The sequence below is a fragment of the Numida meleagris genome, chromosome 1, assembly GCF_002078875.1.
Source record: "Numida meleagris isolate 19003 breed g44 Domestic line chromosome 1, NumMel1.0, whole genome shotgun sequence".
Taxonomy (NCBI): domain Eukaryota; kingdom Metazoa; phylum Chordata; class Aves; order Galliformes; family Numididae; genus Numida; species Numida meleagris.
Window position 1 is genome coordinate 113,272,361 of NC_034409.1, and position 14,156 is coordinate 113,286,516.

Below are 14,156 nucleotides of genomic sequence, written 5' to 3' on the forward strand. Positions count from 1 at the left end.
GGGAAGGGATGGTATTGGTTCTTTTATCTTACAGGTGAGCAGCTGCATGAATCTTGTGTGGGGCTGAATGCTTTGTTGAATGGTTTAGAGAAATGCTCGCTCTACTCTGAGTTGAAAAGTACTCCCTACCTTTTGGTTAGTAGTCTAGCAGTCCTAAATGATGAGAAAATTGTTCTCTTACTAGTCCTGCATCGTACTTGTGCATGTTTAGTGAGAATGACAATTCAGCGTAATTATTTTGCTGTTTCGAGCCAGGACTGTGGAATCAAAATTATATCAGTGTCTGAGTCAAAGCTGATGAAGCTATTTAATTGTTGTCTAGTTAACAAAACACTAGGATCTTTATCAGTAAATAAGTTTGTAATTTTTTTTTTTTTTTTTAATTTTCACTTTGCCGGAATGCATCTGATATTTAATACATGCTTTCAGGTCCCATTTGGAAGCTAGTACAGACCAGTGGAAGCGTTTACATCTCTCTCTTCAGGAACTTTTGGCATGGCTGCAATTGAAGGAGGATGAATTAAAACAGCAAGCACCCATTGGTGGAGATCTTCCAACTGTGCAGAAGCAGAACGATGTTCACAGGGTATGTTTTTTTTCAAATGATCTCTCATTAGTTGCATTTTGTTTTGCAGTTTACTGTTGGATGATATGGTCCATGCTGGAAAAAAGTAAGATACTTTTTGAAATACATTTTAGAGTTAGTGAAATTTTACATAGTAATACTAGCTACAGTTTTCCCACGCAGGTTAGAAAATCAGTCTGTTGGAGAAGGGAGTATTTGCTACAACTGTTTGGATTTTTGAAAACCAACATAGAACTGTCATAGGCAGTTAGTTTCATGGCTAGAAAAGATATTAATGATGTTATTTGAAGATGAAATCAGTAGTTCTGATTTTTTTTTTTCTGGATCAGACATTTAAATTTCAGGAGTACATTTTAAAACTGTTTTGCTGTTGTGTTTTGGTGAACATTAATGAAAACTGTAGCTGATATCGGTTATAATGCACAACTGTGTGCCTCGTGAAACTGTTGTGATTACTGCCTGTTACTGTTACTCATGCTAAATTCATCAGGGAATTCTTATCGAAATGCAGTGGCAGAAAATCACATGGAGGCAAGTCCAGACTAGGTTTTGTGGTAAAAAGGAACTTAAATCTAGCATGGGATTTTTGGAAAACTCACCAGGTTAACAACCCCTTAAATAACACAATACTGCTCAATAACTCTTCAAACAAAGATTCTTTTTTTATTTTTAATGTGAAAGGCATGCTTTAAGTATATATTGCTGTGCTGAATCAAGCTCACACCTGTCTCACACTAACTCAATGTCTGGTTTCAAGTAAACAGCACATAATTTGCTATGCCATCTCCAGACAACTTGATACTGTGAGAAAAATATATTCCAAACCCAGTGATCATGCTTGCAAAATGTGCTGTGTATCTATGTAATACCATTTCACAATGCTATTTCTGAAACTTGCCACAAAAGGTATTGTTATGGAAGCTCCTAAATCTCTGTTTTTATTGCTGCATGGAAAAATCTAAAATTATTCTATAAAAAGAAATGGATCTGTAATAGCTGTATTTTTCTCCTTTCATCAGATAGCTGTATTATAGATACTTCTTTAAGAGATTTTCCTACCTAATCCCAAGTGCGCATTTGGGAGCAAACACTGAGTTTAGAAAGACCACGTGGTGTATCTGGCAAGTATCTTGAGTTACTGGCAATCCAGTGTTTGTGAAAAGTCCGCAAATCTTAAAAAGCACAGGCTTAGCTTTTGGCACAAACAAATAGAGCTTTTTCCACAATAGCTGAAAGATGGAGAGTAGTGGTAACATAGTCTCATTTTCTAGGTTTTCCTTCTAGAGAGGTGATCTGTAGGATGGATATTTCTCACAAAGCTTTTCTGGGGACTTTAAGCATTATCATGGAAACAGTAAGGCTAAAATCTCCACGGCTTTACCTCTCTCCTTTTTTACCTTTCCTTCTTTGAAATACCTGAGATCTGTTCTAGCCATCTAGCTCTAGCAGCTTCCATAACATAGTTTCAAAACCACAGAACACAACCAGGCAATCAGGAAGTAAGAAAAAAAATAGATGTTGCTTTAACTCTACATTAACTCAGACCATTTATCCAAAGGCCACGCTTGAGCTAGAGCAAGACTTTGAGAAGGACTTTTGTAGAATTGCAACAAAACTTTTGTTATGTGAATCATATTTGAGTCCTTGACAACATTACCTTTCCTCCAAGAGAAATGAAATAAATTTTTCATTTAGAGAAGTTACTGCTCATCAAATTTTCATGTTGTATATTGTTCTGTGAGCTATTCCAAAGGTGTTAAGAATTCAGTGATGGACTAAGTGATTGTCACTCACAAATCAAAATAAGTGGTTAAAACTACTAGGGATAAGAAGTGTTACATAAAAGTAAGGTACTATAAATACGTGCAAAGTGACTTTACAAACTAGGTCTCCTTCTCACTTCTCCTTTTTGATTATCTTCTCTCCCACATGCAGATACATACAGATGCAAATCTTTGGTCCTCATGTCTCAGTCATTTCTTCTTTCTATCAAAGCTAGAACATTTTAGTTCCTTTTAGAAATATCACATCTCTCCTTTTTCTGTGCTGTAGCATCTGTAGTTTAATGTGAGGCCTTTCTAGCTGTAGGTGCTCTGGTTCCCTGTGGGGAAAAAAAAGAACAAAATATAATCCTTGAAATTAGGTCGCCCTGTCTACTCTTCAAAGATCTCTTACAGGGAAGGAGGGAAAAACAATCAGTGTAGAACTCTTCTGACTTCAGATTGTCTTTGACAAAACCCTGTGTTTGCAGCTTGGGGTTTCTCTACTCTTTTTCTTTTTTTTACTAGACGCTATAGACTTTCTGTTACTCTGAAAGTTGTCTTTTAGAGAAGCAGACATACAAAGACTGTACCTGAGCGAACATCTTAGCCCATTTCTGAGCACCAGAAAAATGCTGTTAGGAAGGTTCACACCTCAAATGTAAAAGTCTCTAGCATAAAACTGGAGCACAGTTCTAGTGAAAAGCTGATTTTTCAAGAGCGTTAGGCCCTTGCTAAAAAACTGAGCTCTCAGAGCATGAATGTAGAGAGTAGTTGAATTTCAGACTTGAGTCAAAGAATCTACTGATTACTCATCTTGTTTTCATCGATGTCAGTTCTAGAAATGAGTCTTCAGTAAACAATCTTAAGTTTCTACCTGCTTTGACCAACCTTTTAAATGATCTGGACTTCTAGCTTTGGTCTTCTTGTTTCAATAAAACGTCTGTCTTTCTGTGAAGAATTGTTTTTGCCAGTTAAAACCAGAAGTGAACCCAGTTAATTTCTTTGTTGGAGAGAAGAACAAGCCTCAGCAAGGTAGCTTATTACAAACTTATGTTTTTTGTTTCCCCTTTAGGAATGTAACTTTGGAAAAAAAAAAAAAAAGGCTTATTATTTAACCTCTATCTTTTAGAAGACCATCTGGAGTACCTCAGATATTCGTAGTGGAGATTAAAAGAAGTTTGTTCTTATCATTTGAATGCTCCCAATTGTCAAGACTGGCATTAAAAATTTTAAGAGTCAGATGAAAATTCAGATGAAAATTTCAAATGCTTGAATCTATCCCAGATGAGAGCTTGAACTCTCAGACTTATATACTGTCACATTCATTGCTGCATTATAAATGTGAAGTACTTTTTAGGCAAGGAACCTTGGACATTATCCTCAGTACACCCACATAACTGCTTTTTGTTTGAACTTGCATGTATGTGAATCATTTTGATGATTTTTCGCATCTGAAGAAAAATGCGTCATACCAAAGACTGTATAGGGGTTTTGCTGTTTGTTTGTTTTGCATTTATTTTAAATCAGTGATCAAAAACACTCCTTTTCATCACAGTATTATTTCTTTACCTTGCAGTTTTCTTTGCTTTATGAAGAGCCATGATAGTGTTTTAACAAAATCATATGAATAACCGTGTACATGTTACTGATAATCTCTGTTTCCTGGATTGCAATTTAGGCATCCCACAGGCAGCTTGCTTTTTCTGTCATTCTTTTTAGACTTGCCACATCTTCTGTGAAGGAATTGTATTAGCAGCATAAATACCATTAATGAATGCAGAAGTTAATTATTAATAGTTCTCTCAAAACTCATTTGCGTGGAATCTATAGCCAGTGTGCCTGGGGAATGTAAACCCTGCTTGAACACACTAACATATTCTGATGGCACAGTTGATATCTACTTTTTAAAATGGAAGTCCAAGCCCACTTTTAAAAAGCATTCTGATTGGGAAACATCTTGAATTCATTTAACTGTACTTTTTCTCCTTAAAAATCATTAAAAGCAAAATCATCTGCTTTTCTAATAACAAAGTTTAATACTACTTTTACTAAAACAAGTCTGTCTTCTCATTATATTTTCATCTTTCAATTTAAACAATCTGTGTTTCTCCAACCAAAGAAATTTTTGGACACCCATGAGGATGTAGAGGAGGTCTGCAATAAGCTGATCAATATATGCATTATTAAAGTAGTGGACAGAATGCCATTACAGCTGCAGTGCTGATGACAAATAGAGATGTTTAAATAAAGTGGTTTACTTGTTTTTTTGTCAGGTCATATATTATGCATGTTCGATTTCCTCTATAGTCACCACGAAGTGTGGAAGAACTTCAGGAATTCAATGAAATTAGCCTGAAATCATTATCTGTAAATTAGACAATCATTTAGGCTAATTCTGTTATCAATGATGGTCTGCTTATTATAGAGATGTATTTGTCGGAGCTTTAGATTTTTTTTTTAAGAAGAGAAAATGTCATTTATTGCTGATAATGATTTTTGTGGTAGTGTATACATATTTCACAACAAAAAAAATTAATCAGAAAACTTGGCTTCATTCAAAAAAATGTCTTGTGGAATGGGATATTATGAAGTGAAAATTCATTATTTTTAACACTGTTCAGTGCTACTGCTTTAGTATCGTATTTTTTTCATTCTCTCCTTTTTTAATTTCTTATACTGAAATATATTTTAACTCACTTGGTAGAAGTCTACAGATGAAAACTAGGGAAGGTAATGAGAACAGTAAGTAGATCTCACCACCACGCTGTGTGCTGATCTAAATCTTGGGATTCATAGTCCCATCCCTTAGGGTGAAAGTTGGAAAGCATTTAACAGATTGGCTCACTGTTTTCTATGGTAAACTCTTCCTGTTTGTGATAAAATGGAAAATATACAAAGTCAGAAAGTTATTGCTAGTATTTCTCCATCATTTTGGGAAGGTTTATGATTCCTGATCACACAGCTTGTGGGATGAGGTATGCCTATCTGACTACGTTGTCCCTATTTTGTTGCACAGAATAAGACGATGGAGGAATGTGGTTATAATCCTGTTTTGGAAATATAATGCCACCAGGTGTGTTAGGGTGATTTGATTTTCATGAAAAAGCAATTTATGATGAGAGAAGATATTTTGTCCTTCTCATTGTTACGTGTACTTAGCTAGGGTTGACCTGACTACAGCAACGCTGCATACAGCAGTACTTCTCATCCCCAAATGCATGGCTCAGAGCTATTTCTGACTTTTAAATACCATACCAGTTGTTGCAGTTCTGTGTTTCCTTTTCCGGAATACCTGTGTCTCCTTCCTGCTCTCTCTCTGAGGGCAGACACAGACCTTTCTATATGTGCCTCCCATTTGACTGGTTTTAAACATAAACATTTTTGAAAAACAATTTGTTTTCAGCAATCTTTGTAAAGCACAATGTATCTCTTAGGTGGCATAATTGTAATGTTTAAAGACCGATATGAATATGGATGTCACTGCTAACACTGTCAGATGACACACAGTGTACAAAGAAACATTTAGGCTTTGCTACTCACTAACTGGAGCTGCAGACCAGCCGCATCTGGTAGGAAAGGAGGTTTTTCACTAGCACAAAGGCTGGCGAGCACTGTACATTTTCTCTGTTTGGACGCATGGAAAAGGCTTTTAAAATTTTCTCTTTCCATTGCACTGCATGTTAAGAGTCATGAACATATGTAAAAATTTCTAAATCTAAAATTATGTAAGAAGTTGGAACTGCTTAACCCAGGAGTAACCTCACTGAGTTTTTGTGCAGAACAATGTCCAGTGGTAGCTTTCTTATTAATATACAGTACCTTTCTTGTTTTGTGGAAATCAAGGTGTTTATTCTTACAGGTCAACAACATTATTTAAAATATTTATCACAGCTATTCACCAAAGAATAGATTCCTTAGCAGATGCAATGTGTGAAAGGATCTCAGTCCCACTGATATCTATCGCACAAAATAAACATTTCTGACAGTGTCAACACCTTCAGGAAAAGTGCACTTTGCTAAATGATTTTCACAATTCACAATTATGAATCAAAGAATCACAAAATCCCAGGGATTGGAAGGGACCTCAAGAGATCATCAAGTCCAACCCCCCTGCTAAAGCAGGTTCCCTACAGTACGTCGCACATGTGGGCATCCGGAGGGGTCTTCAATATCTCCATAGATGGAAACTCCACAACTTCTCTGGCAGCCTGTTCCAGTGCTCTGTCATCCTTACTGTAAAGAAGGTCTTTTTGCATATTTGTGTGGAATTTTGTATGTTCCAGTTTTTGGCTATTGCTCCTTGTCCAACCACTACATACTTCTGAGAAGAGTCTGACCTTGTCCGACTGCCTCCTGCACTTAAGGTATTTATAAATACTGATCAGATCCCCTCTCAGTATTTTCTTTAGGCTGAACAGACCCAGTTCTCTCAGCCTTTCCTAATAATGGCAGTGCTCCAGGCCCCTCATCATCTGTGTCATCCCCAGCTGGACTCTTTCTAGGAGATCCCTGTCTTTTTTGAACCAGAATTGGACACAGTATTCCAGATGTGACCTCACCAGGGCAGAGTAGAGGGGGAGGATCACCTCCCTCGATCTGCTTCAAACTGCTGTCCACTGGGACACCCAGGTCCTTCTCCGCAGAGCTCCTCTCCAGCAGGTCATCCCCTAACCTGTACTGATGCATGTGGTTATTCCTCCCCAGGCACAAGGCCCTACGCTTGCTCTTGTTAAATCTCATCAGGTTCCTCCTCTGCCCAGCTCTCCAGTCTGCCCAGGTCTTACTGAATGGTAGCACAGCCTTCTGGTTTGTCAGCCACTCCTCCCAGCTTTGTTTCCTCAGCAAAAAAGCTGAGAACCTTATGGTTGGTCAGTTCTTGACCACTCAGTAGAAGGTTTATTTAAATATTTATAGCAGAATAATGTAGTCATCTACTAAAGTTTACCTTCCTAAAATGCATTAAGAATATTTTACCTGTAACTGCTCGTATGATAAACTGCAGGTATTATTGTTATTATTAGTTCTGTTAGATATTTCTTTTGCAGAGTATTTCATACTGAATGTAATTCAAAATACAATGAACTTTTTAATATTGAATTTATAATTTTCATTAGATTGCATAATAACCAAAATTTTGCTTAATATTTAACTGTATTGGCGAACTCATTATGGAAAAAAAATTATATAATTCCAGTTTTGTAAAAAGATGCTTCTAATCTCTGGAGTAAAATACTTTTTTTTTTTTCTCTCGTGGCATATGGCTCTCACTTTTGCACAATTATATTGTGTTTTTCTGCACTATAACTCGTCATGTTTTACCTCTCTACTACTTTAAAACAGCATGCACTCAATATTACTTTATAAAGAAAAAAATAGTTGAAATAAAATATTTAGATAATACAACATTCAAAACAGCATGCAAAAGAACTCGTAGAATATGCAAACCACAGATGAGCTATCATCTGCATGTTAGTGCAGCAAACTTCTTGGGTTCAGAATAATAGAGTTTTAATTTCTCTTACAAGAAAAAAAAAAGGTTCCTCTTGAAATAGTTCCACGTCACTGAGATTTGTATTCTTACTGTACCTAAATGAAATGTTAAATACCAACCTTGACAATCTTGCTTATGGTCATTTTAAAGTCAGGGAATAGAAGAGAGATAGAAGAGGAAGAATGTTGCTTTCAACAGAAATATGCAAATGGGGAAGAGGGAAAGAAGACAAAAAAGGAGACAGGTTCCAAAAAGCATGATAGAAAAGGAGGAGATGAAAAGGAGAGAAAGCTGATCTGAAGAGGGAGCAGAATTTATCACTGAGCTACATTAAAAATAAAAATATGGAAACTGATAATAAATACTGATTAAAGGAAGTAGAAATTAACTATTTCATAAGGACTACTTTATGCTCTTTCATTTCTACTTGTTCATACCTACATTTAGGCTAGACTGTATTTCTGGATTTTAACTGTTGCCGCAATTCTACTTTTCAGAAATCTCAGTTCATGTAATTTGGGAAGAGCTGCATCTACAGTGCTACTGGTAGAGAGGGTTGCAATGTAATATGTAGGATTTTTTGTTAGGTTTGTTAGAATTGATTGTTAGGTGTTAGCATGCCAATATCCATAGGTGCTTTTTTTCCTTGTGATATAACTTCCAGCAGCTGTAGCAAAGGGCTAGCTGTGAAACACATTGGGTTTTCCCTCATATTCCGAGAAATCTCACTTTCAGGAAGCATTAGCTGAGCTGATGTAGTTCAGAGCCAGCCAAAGCTTTGGCCCTTGCAGCTAAGTTTTGGTGTTGACTCTGACGTTAACCAGCAAAAAGAAGGTTCCCTCTCACAGTGAATAATTTGATTAGCATCCCTGGGGACTTTGCAACATGCTGCCAATACATTAGCTCCTTTGAATACAATGTACAATGAATACAATTTCAGGCTCAGTTAAGCTTTGTTACATTTTTGACAGCTTCTTTTACACATGGAAGCTGTCGTTTAAAGTTTTGTTCTTTAATTGACCAAAAAAAATAGTAAAAGGGATAGCACTTAGTATTTCATTGTATACTCATTTGCAATATTTTTGTTTTGTCTCACAGACTTTCAAGAGGGAGCTGAAAACAAAGGAACCTGTTATCATGAGCGCACTTGAGACTGTGCGAGTCTTCCTGGCAGATCAGCCGGTAGAGGGACTGGAGAAGGTCTATCTAGAACCAAGAGGTAATTGAAGAGATAGCAGCTGGAAGGATCATAGATGATCAATGATGATTAAAGAAATTCTGCCAGCCACTGTGAGAGCATTCCTTTTACACTCCAAGCTCAGTCTCCGTATTCAGAAACTGAGCTAAAAATACAGATGAAAGAAACCCTTAGTGATCCTTTTGAACAGCGTGGAAATAAATAGACATGCTTTTTTATAAGTAGATGTTGAAACTGGCTTTAAATCTTCTGGATGTATCTAGAACTGTAGTTCCATTTGAGATCTGAAAGCTGCAGTTCAACCCAGAATTCAACTTGTAGTCTAAGTATTTCAGAGCTATGTCATTTGTTTAGAAAGTGATCATATATGAAGCAGATCAAGAGAAATCAGTATAGCAGAACTCCCAAATCCACTCAGTTGCAGTGATTCACAGTGATTAATATTTAAATATATGCAGAACTACTTCATTGAATCAGGATACAGCAAGGTGTAGCCAGAAGTTTAAAATGCCATTAGATATGTAAATGTATGTTTTGTTGATCAATATTGTGGAAAAATTTGGATTTGAGAGATTTACAAATAAAAACACATATAAAATAAATTTAATGTGTCATTGGTTATGAATACTTTCTAAGTGAGCTTTGAACTTTTTCGACTTACCCAGATGGCAGTTTCTTTTTCTAAGACAGAGTACATCCTAAAAGTCTCTCAACTTTTATATTTAGAGCTATCACCTGAGGAAAGGGCCCAGAACGTCACTAAAGTTCTCCGAAGGCAAGCAGATGATGTCAGAACTGAGTGGGATAAGCTAAATCTACGTTCTGCTGATTGGCAAAAGAAGATAGATGATGCTGTTGAAAGGCTGCAGGGCCTTCAGGAGGCAATGGATGAACTGGACCTGAAACTGCGCCAGGCTGAAGCGTTCAAGGGATCCTGGCAGCCAGTGGGGGATCTGCTCATTGACTCTCTGCAGGATCACTTAGAAAAAGTCAAGGTATGCTTTGTTAAATCAGTATTTTTGGATATGAAATGGTTGGCTAGGTCATCAAGAGTTAACTTGTAAAATGAGAAATAGATTGCTTTGTGTCATAGAGATTTACGTGTTTTTTTTTTAAAGTAAATTTAAAGGTTTTTTATTATTATTTCTGCAATTAAAATGGAGTGGAATCAACACTGAGAGTACATACTGCTACTGCATGTGAATGTGCTCTGCAGGAATCCGTAAATATCCTCAGCGCATTTAACTCTTAATTCAGGATTAACATAGCAGAGTTAGCAGTATAGACAACAAAATAAAGTAGATAGGAGAATATATGAGGAAAGTAAACAAAATTAATTCTATTGTTTATTATAGTTTTGTAAGCATGATGAGAGCATAATTGTATCTGTTCTTATAGAGTTGAAATAATTTAAAGTATATGGCTTTGTTGTTGTTTTGTCATGATGGTGGCATTTGCTATCAGTCTTATTTGATAAGTCGACCATACTTAAGATAGTTTTAAAACAAAAGAAATGCTTCGGAAAAAAGTATGATTATTTTCAATAACAGTGCTTACCAGCTTTCAAATGTTAATTCATAAAATCACAGCTTATTGAAAAACTCATAAGGATTTGTCCTTTTTCTTCATGACTGACATGGCCAGGCTTTATAAATACTACCAGATTCCTTCATCTAGAGCACAATAGAGGCGGTTGCCATTTTGATAAGAAGAAAATGCCTCTGTTCCAGTCTCATAAATGGGAATCATTCGTCATTTTGAAAGAGACCTGAGCTGACTGTTATTTTCTCTACTAGAACATTAGGATCTAAGAAAGTAGAAATAGAATGACTAATGGCATGAAAAAAATGCCTTTAAAAATCAAATGTAGCTTTCAAAAAATAAAAAATTAAAATTATCCTTAAGTTTTAGTCATATAGAAGGTTTAATGAGTGTCTTGTACAAATATTGTGCAAGACAAAGGAAGTACACAGTAGCTGATGGACAACTGGCTGAATAATTTGTTTTTCTTCATTTAAACTCATAAATGAACAGAAGAGATCTATTTATAAATTCTCAGAATGTACCATTTATTATGCCCATGGATTTTTTTTTTTAAATCCCTTCTATTACTAGAAAACAAACCAAGTTACTTAATTATAAAGCTGTGACCATAAAGCTCTGACTTTGTAATTACAGTGCTGAATCTTACTACACTTCAGTCCTGGAGGACAGAATAGAATTTCAATAACAGCCATCTTAAAACAGGACTCCTAAAATTTGTGAAAATCCTGAGGTACTATCTCTCAGTAGATACGTCGTCGTTTGCTCTGAAGTGTTAGTGTTAGGACCAGACAGAAACAAAAAATTCTGGTTTATGATTTAAAATTTAAAATCAGACACTACCACCTACACACTGTTTTCATCTCATTTGTACCATATTTACTTAAGGTTTTTTTTTTTTTTTATGTGGGCTATCATAAATCCATAAGAACATCAGACAAATAGTAAACAAAAAAACAGATGATATTCATATCCTTACAGGCTATATTTTTTCATATCATATATGACAATTACAGAGTACTCTAGTGATATTGCACTTTCAACAGCTTCTAAATGATAATAATTAGTACTGCTTAGGTAATGAAGGAACATAGTAGGGCAAAAGTTGAATGATATTAACTCTGTGACTACTGTAGTTATTGTTCCCAAAAGTACTGTCTTGAATATATTCATTACTCTAATGAAATGTAATACCATCACAGATTCTGAAGATAGATGCATATGCTCACTTGGCAGTGTAAGCATGTTTGTGAAATGAATAACCATCAAGAAAGCTACAATTGTGCCTGCAATTTAAAAACTGTCCTTTTAAATTAACAAAATTATGTTTTGCCTCAGTTGTTCATATTTATGACATCCTTTTTTTTCTTAGAGTGAAATCTGTTTTTGGAAAGTCATAAATCAATCACAATTTATGTAACTCTTAAACAGATTATTTAAATTCTTTAAAATTGTCTAGTTTGTATTTGCTACATGCAAACTAACTAGACAGCAGAAACTTTGATCTTGGTTCTTTGTATTCTTAGTGCATCTACATAAGGTGTACAAGTATTTAAATATACTCACAACCATAGCCTTAATTTGTGGCTTTTTCAAAACCTAGAAAAGAGGGTTTAGTTAAAAAGTGTGTATTACCTGTGACAGTAGCCATAACAAGAAATGTCATTTTTTGCTGTATTTTTTACACTGATTTCAGACTATTTTTATATTGAACATATTTGACAGTAAATTCATTTCTGATTTACGCCCTGTCTTGATAAGTTTAGATATAACCATTATTACTCTTTCAGTACCTTTCTACAAAACGTAATGGATATTTATATTCTCTATAAGATTTTAATAACTACACAAAAAGCCAAAATTTCAATAACAGCATTACATTCATAGTAATTTGCAAGCAAGATTGTTGTTTTGAGAAGAAAATCAAGTTACCAAGAGAACTGTTAGTCTGATGCCTGAAAATCTTAGTAAGATCAGGGAAGCTAATGTGGAAACATTCATGAAAATAGCCTGTAGAAGTGAGCCAAAGCAATAGCCAGATGAGCAGCAGTGTCTACTTTGGCTGTGCTACAGAAATGAGCTCCTAGTCTAAACCGGAGGTCGTTCAGTGAAGACTGAGGGAACAAGAGATTTCTGGTAGAGGGACAAGTGGAAGGAGAGGAAAGTAATCTCCAAATTGCACAGCACTTGAGTTGATCCCATCTTAGTTTGCTCTTCCTGACTGCATACCCAGTCTTAGCTCCAAAACTCCACTAGTCTCCCAAAGTAGCATACAAGTTTGAGAATGGAAAATAAGTTAAAATCTATTGTGTAATTTGTAATGTACAGTTTTAAAATGTACTGTATTATTTGTGAGGATCACTGAGAAACCTGCCTCAACTCTGCAGGAGATTTTAGTTGCCTTTGATATCTCCTATTTGGCCTGCACTTGGGAAGCTGGATTAACACACACCTGGTTACCACTGTTTTCATCTTGATACTTGCTTTCTTCTTAATAATTGGTTCTCTTAATGATTAAACACTTTTGCTTTGCAAATGTTTGGGTTAAAAATCTAAGTTTGCTGAAGAAAACAGACTTCATATGGTCTTCAGTTAAAGCTATTATTAAACAATAAAGATTTATCATTGTAAATGATATTATCAGTCAAACATTATCAAACATATATATTACATCTCTCATCTTTGCTGTTTTTTTTATGACAATGACTGATGATATTACAGTGTGAGGGAAAGTACCTATTACCTTCTATACATCTGAACAGCCCAAATATCTTCTGAGCAGATCTTCTTAATATTGGTCACATAGGCTATTGTGATTGCATTTCTTGCAAATCATTATCATGACGGAGATCACAGAAGCCTTCTTAAACCTAAGCAGATGAATAGCTTCCTAGGGAATAAGTTTCTCCAGTGCCATTTGTCATTGTTCTCTTTAGCCTTAGTTGCTGGAGCTATTAAGGTCGTGGTGTGATGTTGAACTCATACAAAATAACTAGTCCTTCATCAGCATTACTGCCTTATTATCGCAGATCCTGGGTCTGTATTAATCTAACAGATGGTATTCGGATCTGTTTCTGAGGACAGGAGATCAGTAGTTTGATTTTTCCACAAAAGAATGCAACTTAGAGTACAAATCATCTACGATAAACATATTTCGGAGCTCCCTGCTTCTCTGTCCTCTTAATGCTCCCTTTTTTCTTTTCACATTTGGGTGATCTGTGAACTGAAATGCAACTTTCTTAATAACACATGTTCTTTCTCTCTCTCTCTTCCAAGCATGCCTTTCTGTCCACTAAATTCAAACTGTCATTTGAACATCTCAAATTCAGCTCAAGCCCAAATTAATCCATTAATTGTCCCCTAGTATCCACTAGCTGATCATTTGGATCGTAGCTCAGGTCATATTTTAGATTTTAATTCTTTCTGCAACAGATTCAACACGTGCTTTCTTCTTTCAGTAAATAGCTCTTTTTCTGCAGCATGCCTGGAACACTTAATGTCACATCAGACCACAGCTAAGTTTTTGTATTAAGCTTTTCCAAGTTTGGATATATACAATTATACTGGTCTCATTCA

The 14,156-nt window shown here is 35.6% G+C and overlaps 1 protein-coding gene across 15 annotated transcripts in view; it reads left to right on the forward strand.

The window, feature by feature from the left end:
* The window catches only part of DMD (dystrophin), a 1,007,484-nt gene that overhangs the window by 821,647 nt on the left and 171,681 nt on the right, over positions 1-14,156 (forward strand). For all 15 annotated transcript variants that reach the window (XM_021408144.1, XM_021408061.1, XM_021408111.1 and 12 more), the window contains 3 exons: positions 430-586; positions 8,939-9,059; positions 9,765-10,033. In XM_021408144.1, the coding sequence (XP_021263819.1) occupies positions 430-586; positions 8,939-9,059; positions 9,765-10,033 (547 nt within the window). The remainder of the gene's footprint in view (positions 1-429; positions 587-8,938; positions 9,060-9,764; positions 10,034-14,156) is intronic.